This window comes from the organism of the source record quoted next, unplaced genomic scaffold (genome assembly GCF_019419815.1).
Source record: "Pyrus x bretschneideri cultivar Hongxiangsu unplaced genomic scaffold, Pyrus_bretschneideri_v1 Contig23, whole genome shotgun sequence".
Lineage (NCBI taxonomy): Eukaryota > Viridiplantae > Streptophyta > Magnoliopsida > Rosales > Rosaceae > Pyrus > Pyrus x bretschneideri.
This window is the reverse complement of record NW_025999535.1, coordinates 335585-343500: the sequence shown is the minus strand read 5'-3', so window position 1 is coordinate 343500 and position 7916 is coordinate 335585. Positions and strand designations below refer to the sequence as shown.

Genomic DNA, 7916 nt, shown 5'->3' with positions numbered 1-7916 from the left:
CCACCCCGGGCTCAAGGCCTGTCAATTTCTCACGGGCCTGGCCCTCGGGCCTCCCCCTTCCCCCCGGCTTCCCCACGCTGGAGCCGATCCACCTTCACTCGGGCCTCCGTTTTGGAGCCCGTCCCCCGAGCTAAATGAAACGCTGGGGATGCTCTTAGTACAAACAAAAACCGGACTTTTCTCCTACGTGTCAATCCTGTTGCCGTGATGGCTTAAAAATCCATATCTATTCCTTCCGCACACTATAAATCCCGTCTCAAAATAAAAAGTAATAATAAAAAAAAAAACTCAAAAAATATCTTTATCGAACGGCATTTGTGTGGCCTCGGCCCTCTCTCCCTCCTCCCCCTCCTCCCCCTCTCTCCCTCTCTCTAAATTATCTGTTGGCCAAATTCTTGGTTTCAGTCCGTCGCTAATTTGTCCGAGACGAACGTTTCGGGGGCACCGTGTTCGGAGAACCTCCCCGATTCTCAGCTGCACAGCCACCGTCTCTGTCTTATTAAACGCGCGCTCTCGATTTTCTGGTGGCCTTAATCAGCTGCTGCCAATCCACTTTCTTCATATTCTGCGTGGCGTGCTTCCTCTGGTGTCGTTTAAATGCTCAGTTCGATTCAGTGAGATTGCTCTCTTCCGTCGCAAATGGCTTCCGCTCCTTCCATGTCAGGTATGCATCTCCGCTCTGCTTCTTCGCTGTTAGCTCAGAAAATGTAGGACACCGATGAACTTTCGATTTTTTTTTTTTTTTGTTAATTTAGACTTGGTTTAAGAAAAACCTAGTTAGCTTAGCTTAACTCAGTGTACGGACACTGCCATGGCGGTCTCACTTTCGTTGAGGAAATTCGATTCACTATTACCACTGGTTTTGATTTGCAAGAACGCGAACTTGAAATTCTTGAGTTTTTGTTTCTACTGGTTTCCTGAGCATCCAAACAGATAATTAGGGAATCTGATTCACTTTTGATTTTGTGTGTGAATTGCTGTAGTTTCTTTAGAATGCGTGAATGTGTGTAAGCTATCGAAAGGGGACGGAAGTGGGAGAAATGACTGTAGCGTGTTCTCTTGTGCGTGGAAAGCTCCAAGAGTCTTAACGGGGTTTCTTGCAAGCACGGCTCATCATCCTCAATGTTCGTGGTTGCCGGATGCACGAAATGGAAGAAGGAACCGGACTAATCATGTAAGTGTGGATTTGCTCTCTGCCACCGATTGAAACCCAATTTGCTTGATTAGATGTCTTAATTTTGGGTGCAAGTTTGCTACTTGTTGGCCAGACTAGCTTTTAGGCAGCACTCAAGTTTATCATGTCTCGAAGTAGATAAATTGGTGCAGCATATGAACGTAGGGATCCTAATAAGCATACCTTCTCAAAGTGGTTAAATTTGTTTTTAAACATCTATTGGGTTTGGGGAATAGGGGGTAAGAGTACATTTTGTTTATGAAAGAATGAAGGAAAGAAACAATTTAAGCATGGAGCTGTGGTTTAGGAGCAAAATTGTTACTTGGTATAGGTGCTTGCTAGTTTTCTTTTCAAAAATCTTACTTTACGCAATTCTCTTTAAAAAAATTAACTGGCTTCACTAGATGTTAGTGGTCTGTTGCCCAAGCAATTATCTTGCATGATTATCAATCGTAGAACCTGTTCTCTATTGTACTCTCCACAGAGATATCAGTCCTCTAGCGTAGGAGGTTGGAATTCTGTTGAAGCTTCAGATTTTGTAGTTCTTGGAAGACTGCTTAAATCAGGTTTTCTTTGTGTTGGTGGTAAGAGATGGCATCTGCGATGTTCTTCATCTTTGTCTTCAGATGTCTTGGATGATATTTCTCCTGAAACATTGTGGGAGGTAAAGTTTTGTTATTGCCCAAATATGCATCAATGAAAATAATAGTTATTATCATACAAACAGGGAAATTTGTTTAAATTACGTTGTCTGTAATCTGATTGTCGCAGGATCTTAAGCCGTCTATCTCATACCTCTCACCTAAAGAACTGGAACTTGTCCATAATGCTCTTAAGGTTAGATATAAGCCTAACAACAAAGTTTAGTTCTTGTCTTCAAAATCCATTGTATCAAATTGGTGAACATATATAACACTAGTTTTTGGTTATATAGCTGGCTTTTGACGCACATGATGGTCAGAAAAGGCGCAGTGGAGAGCCTTTCATCATTCATCCAGTGGAAGTTGCACGGATTTTAGGAGAACTCGTGAGTCTTGCAACGTTAAAAATAGCCCATATTTTGATTTTAATCACAACATTGAATTGATGTGACTATATCCGTTGCTCTAGGAGTTGGATTGGGAGTCCATTGCTTCTGGATTACTACATGATACAGTCGAGGATACCAATGTTGTTACTTTCGAAAGGATAGAGGAGGAGTTTGGGGCTACTGTTCGCCATATTGTAGAAGGAGAAACTAAGGTTCTGTACCTTTATGTGTCTAGTAATAATAACAATTGTGTTTTTTTATGTTTTAAATAGCTTCTGTAATGTTTCACGAACCTCCTTCGTAATTGGGCATGCACTACTTCAATGTATCCTCGTGTTTAGGTGTCAAAGCTGGGAAAATTGAAATGCAAGAGCGAAGAGGATTCTGTACAAGATGTAAAAGCAGATGATCTTCGCCAGATGCTTCTAGCCATGACAGAGGAGGTAGATCTATTTCTTACTGTTCTTTCAAATTTCATGTGTTATAATTGAAACCATTTGGAAACTAAAATACATGTTGCCCCAGGTCCGAGTTATCATCGTCAAATTAGCTGACAGACTCCATAACATGCGTACCCTTTCACACATGCCACCGCATAAGCAGGTGTTGTGTTGTCTTTTTAAAGTATATTGATATTTGAATTTAGCTGATGCCTGATATGGTTTGATATTTTGTTGTGTCCAGTCAAGCATTGCACGGGAGACATTGCAGGTCTTTGCTCCTCTGGCAAAGTTGCTTGGGATGTACCAAATCAAGGTATACCATTTTTTTTTTACTTTTGTTTACAATTTTATTCCACGTTTATGCTTTTCAATTATCAATATTCCAGTTCTGCAACTGCCAACCGCTGATTTCACCATTGGAACCTAGATTATCATCTCATGTAGCATAAACCTGTGGACCTGGTTTGTGATCACTTGTAGCTTAAATAAGTAGTTATTGATAACTAGTCATCAAACTCTAAAGTTTGAATATTTAGAGTTGTGACTTAAAGTTCTGTCCTTAAAATATAGTTTATGAGATACAAGTTTCTTATCTTGAGGTGAGGGTGAGGGTTTCACAACTGAATTTCAAGTTTATGAGGAATGATATGACTATAATGATAAATTGTTCTATCTTATTTCATTTTCATATATGATGCTTCTGTTAATTTGTATTCTGAATGCCCGCATATTCCATATTGCAGTCGGAACTTGAAAACCTTTCCTTCATGTACACCAATGCTGAAGATTATGCTAAGATCAAGAGAAGAGTTGCAGGCCTCTACAAAGAGCATGAGAAAGAACTTGTGGAGGTAATGCATTAATTTGTTAAACAACAGGGTCTACGTAATACTCAGGGGACATTGTTGATTATATGGTTATTGTTTTGGCATGCAAATATAGTAGAGGCTTTCAGTTTTAACTTCTCAACACTGTGTTATTGGTGATGTTTTCTCATCAAACCTTAGTTCTTTGTGCTAGGCAAACAAAATTTTGATGAAGAGGATTAAGGATGATGAGTTCTTAGAACTTATGGATGTGAAAACTGAAGTTCGTGCTGTGTGTAAGGAACCATACAGGTCAGATCATAAGTCCTACCACCATTTTCTCTTTCTTTTTTGTGGCCTGTTTTGTATTTTCTAAACTCATTACAAGCATGATTCTCTTTGACTTTATTATATGATTAAGTACTGCTGTGTTATCTGCTACGTGAAATACAAGGACGTTGTCCAAAGAGATCTTAAACTGGCATGGAACATGACCTATCACTCTTGTAATCCTTGTAATGAGATGTTACATTCAAGCTTAGTGTGTCATTCTTTGTCCGAGAATTTATCATTTTGCTTCATATTTCAGCAGCCAGTTTCTTGAGGACTATTTTTGGGTCTAAAATAGATTGTTCTTGATGTTTGCTTGCAGTATCTACAAGGCCGCGCTCAAATGTAAAAGTTCAATTAACGAGATCAATCAAATTGCACAGGTATTTCTGATATTTCCTTCAGCTAACTTGAAACTTTTGTTGAGGACATTTCATGATAATTCATATTTCTTCATTGAGTTATAGCTTTTGTTCGTTATTACCAGCTTCGAATTATAATCAAACCAAAGCCATCCCTTGGAGCTGGACCTTTGTGCACCCCACAACAGGTATATCCTTGCTCATGCCAAGATAGGGAGTTCTTTACTTACTTTGTAATCTGTACTTATTATGTCGTTGAGCTTTCCTTCTATTGTTTTCTCATCAGATCTGCTACCATGTTCTTGGGCTGGTTCATGGAATCTGGACCCCTATTCCTCGGATGGTGAGCATGTCTTCTATTACTCTTACAAGATTCAATTTAAGCAGTATAAGTTATTTGTGAATTTAAAAATTCGTGTTTATCTGTTCTGACAGATGAAAGACTATATTGCCACCCCAAAACCTAATGGCTATCAGAGTCTCCATACAACTGTAATTCCTTTCTTGTATGAAAGCATGTTGCGGCTAGAAGTGCAGGTACAATCACATCATTTTTTAGCATGCTCATATTTTCCCAAAGTTTTTATAAAGGTTTTTATAGAGTTGAATTCTCTCCTGCATGATTGTTAGGTTTTTAGGAGGTATTCATTATATCACTTGCTTTCTGTTTTGGCAGATAAGAACAGAGGAGATGGATCTGATAGCTCAGAGAGGAATTGCTTCTCATTATAGTGGGAGAGGATTTGTTACTGTTTTAATTGGGCGTAGTCTCCCTAATGGTAGAAGTTCAAGAGGGAAGACTGTTTGCCTTAACAATGCAAACATTGCGCTCAGGGTATTGTACATGTGTTCATTTGTAATTTATGATTCGTCATAAGTCCTCTTTGTGGGGATTTCATGGTAAACTCGTTTCATGTCTACGAATCTCATGAATGAAGTCTCTTGTTTCTTCCAGATTGGCTGGCTCAATGCAATTAGAGAATGGCAAGAAGAATTTGTTGGCAACATGAGCTCTAGAGAATTTGTTGAAACTATCACTAGAGATCTATTAGGTAGTCGTGTGTTTGTGTTTACTCCCAGGGGAGAGGTAAGAAATTGGATTGCTTCATGACTGAGATTGTCAACATAAAATTTCAGACACCAATAATTTTGCTTCATTGTATTGATAGATATCTTTACAATATGCAGATAAAAAATCTTCCTAAAGGAGCAACTGTTATTGACTATGCTTACATGATACACACTGAAATTGGCAACAAAATGGTAGCAGCAAAGGTAATTTGCTTACATTTGACTGATTTTATATTATTTTTTTATTTTAAATTTCGGCTGCATGTATGGAATTAAAACTAGGATGACATTTTTTTGGTGCAGGTCAATGGAAATCTTGTTTCTCCTATGCATGTGCTTGTAAATGCTGAAGTTGTGGAGATAATCACTTATAATGTCAGTATTTGTCAACCATTATCTTGTATTTCCTTTCTTTAAATGTGTACAATAAAATGTACAAAATCTTAACATACACACCAACACACGCATTACATAGGAAAATTCTAATAGCTTGCTCATTTATATGGACATGTGGAGGAGTTTATATGACATGTTCAGCATTCTGTTATCTTATGCTTGTACATTTAGGGATCATAATTTTCTTTTTCTTGTTTCTCCAGTCACTTACCGGAAAATCAGCTTTTCAGAGGCACAAACAGTGGTTGCAACATGCAAAAACACGTAGTGCCAGGCACAAAATTATGAAAGTATGCTTTGTCGGTTGGATGATGATTTATTTTTGTTTGTCCTATTACTTCTGCATTGCTCCAATGATCAACATTTCATTGTGATTGTAGTTCTTAAGGGAGCAAGCAGCCCTGTCTGTTGCTGAAATAACAGCCGATAAAGTAAATGACTTCATTGCTGATTCTGAAGAAGAGATCGAAGCAGAAGAGCTCCCAAGTACCTTCAAAGGATACAAACCTATATGGGAAAAAATGATGGGGAATGTTGTAGAAGTTTCATTGCCAGAACGAAGTTCTGTAGGTCCCTTTCAAATTACAAATGGAAGCGCCTTGGCTCCCAAGGTGAATGGGAAGCACAACAAGAATGTTCAGCATGTAAGTTTAAGGGCTGCGGGGGAGTCATTGTTGCAAGGGAATGGCGTTGCCAGAATGTTGCAAGCTAACATTCCAATGTGCAAGGAAGCCTTGCCCAGTTTAGAAAGTTGGCAGGCCAGCAAGGTTGCATCTTGGCATAGTATTGCAGGGCACTCCATACAATGGTTCTGCGTGGTTTGTGTTGATCGAAAAGGTTAGCTTTTTTTTAATAAATCATTGATAGATTCCCTTTGTTCTACATTCGAAGTTAAAAACAGTAGTGACGCATTTGCTGCTGGTTGAGATCCAACTTGTGCAAGTCAGCACTCAGCGGGCACTTCTGATTATTTTTCTTTCTTGAGAAGATCAGTGGAGATATCTTGTTTACTAACCCTAAACTCTTTTCAACCTACGTGATTTACTTTAGTAATGATGTACAAGGATTCCCGGGACAAATTTTTTTCTTCTAATTTACCTTCATAGATTGAGTCAATCAGTAGCATGTGGTCTTATTAGTTTCAGTTGATGGATGTAGACGTCGTCTGCATATCACTCTAGACCTGTTTTAACTTTAAAACAATAATTTCAGGTATGATGGCTGAGGTTACTACAGCATTGGCAGCTGCAGGCATTACAATTTGTTCTTGTGTGGTGAGTGGTTGGAGCTGGCAGTTATTTGCTTTTTATGTTGATGCACTCTCTTTTATTTCTGTAACACCTCTACCATCAATGACCAGGCTGAGATTGACGGGGAAAGGGGAATGGCGGTCATGTTATTTCACATTGAAGGAAACGTGGAAAGTTTGGTAATATATCCGACATCCATCTCTGAACCCTGTATTTTTATCCCTTGGTGATTCTTTTTGTGCTAACATGAGAATTTATCTCCCCTCTCCCCTCGCACCTCACCCCTCTCAGGTTGTTGCATGCTCAAGCATCGATATAATTCTAGGCGTCTTGGGATGGTCTACGGGTTGCAGCGTGCCTAGCTCAATGGATAATCTGCAATATCTTGAATGCTGAGCCATTCATGGAGCCATCAACGCTCAACCCACTCAGCCGCTGCTGGCTTGGTTATCAAGTTTTGCCTAAAGAAATCTGAAATTCCGTCATGTTTTAGAGTTTTGTTGTGTAATCAGCTCCGTAGTTTCGGTCAATTTGTTGGTGACTCTTGGCCAAATAAGCCGGCAACATAAGAACTAGGGAGGTCTAAATTCAGGGCGGTGTATATAGGAAAAGGATTGAATACGTAGGCTTAGTGTAACACACTTTGTAAAGAAAATTGTGAGGAGAGAGGACAATGAGAAAAGCTATACACAGCGACAGAGGGTTGTACCAAATTTGCTATACATATTCTTTTGTATAATTTGTAGTTGAAAGGGGACTACACCGCCTGCTCTCGTATAAAACTCACGGGAGAAATTTTACTCTCAAGCAGTGTACGACGACATTTGAGGAATGTCAATACTAGCTTCGACAATATGGTGGATTAAGTGAGGATTGCTTGAATGATAGAGTACAAATTAAGCTTGTTACATTTGTTTATGAAATGCTAATTAACTCTAGGCTTTTTAGGTAAAATGATCTCTGAGATTGGCATAATTTTTTCACTTCGGTCTTTGACAATGAAAGTCGATATAGGTGATCCTTGAGTTTATTAACTGTTAATAATTTTGGTCAT

The 7916-nt window shown here is 38.9% G+C and overlaps 1 protein-coding gene across 2 annotated transcripts; it reads left to right on the top strand.

Annotated features, from left to right (window-relative positions):
- Window positions 1-299: 299 nt before the first annotated feature.
- LOC103967197 (putative GTP diphosphokinase RSH1, chloroplastic) lies at window positions 300-7715 on the top strand. Of its 2 annotated transcripts, none has more exons than XM_048585678.1 (24): window positions 300-664; window positions 984-1174; window positions 1764-1838; window positions 1946-2011; window positions 2109-2201; window positions 2285-2416; window positions 2546-2647; window positions 2730-2807; window positions 2889-2960; window positions 3391-3498; window positions 3668-3765; window positions 4106-4166; window positions 4271-4333; window positions 4432-4488; window positions 4581-4682; window positions 4822-4980; window positions 5101-5232; window positions 5334-5420; window positions 5520-5591; window positions 5816-5902; window positions 5993-6449; window positions 6825-6886; window positions 6973-7041; window positions 7154-7715. In XM_048585678.1, exons 1-24 carry the CDS (start codon window positions 640-642, stop codon window positions 7256-7258), a joined length of 2553 nt encoding a protein of 850 aa, XP_048441635.1. In that variant the 5' UTR covers window positions 300-639; the 3' UTR covers window positions 7259-7715. The 2 variants fall into 2 exon arrangements, with proteins under 2 accessions (XP_048441635.1, XP_009378747.1); XM_009380472.3 differs by having other exon boundaries at window positions 301-664; window positions 1659-1838.
- Window positions 7716-7916: the final 201 nt, after the last annotated feature.

Bases quoted from the DNA above. Each gene is read 5' to 3' on its own strand.
- LOC103967197 (XM_009380472.3), top strand. From the start codon at position 640: ATGGCTTCCGCTCCTTCCATGTCAG. The intron at 3,766-4,105 runs GTCAGATCATAA...GTTTGCTTGCAG, and splicing joins GTGTGTAAGGAACCATACAG to TATCTACAAGGCCGCGCTCA. The intron at 4,683-4,821 runs GTACAATCACAT...CTGTTTTGGCAG, and splicing joins TGTTGCGGCTAGAAGTGCAG to ATAAGAACAGAGGAGATGGA.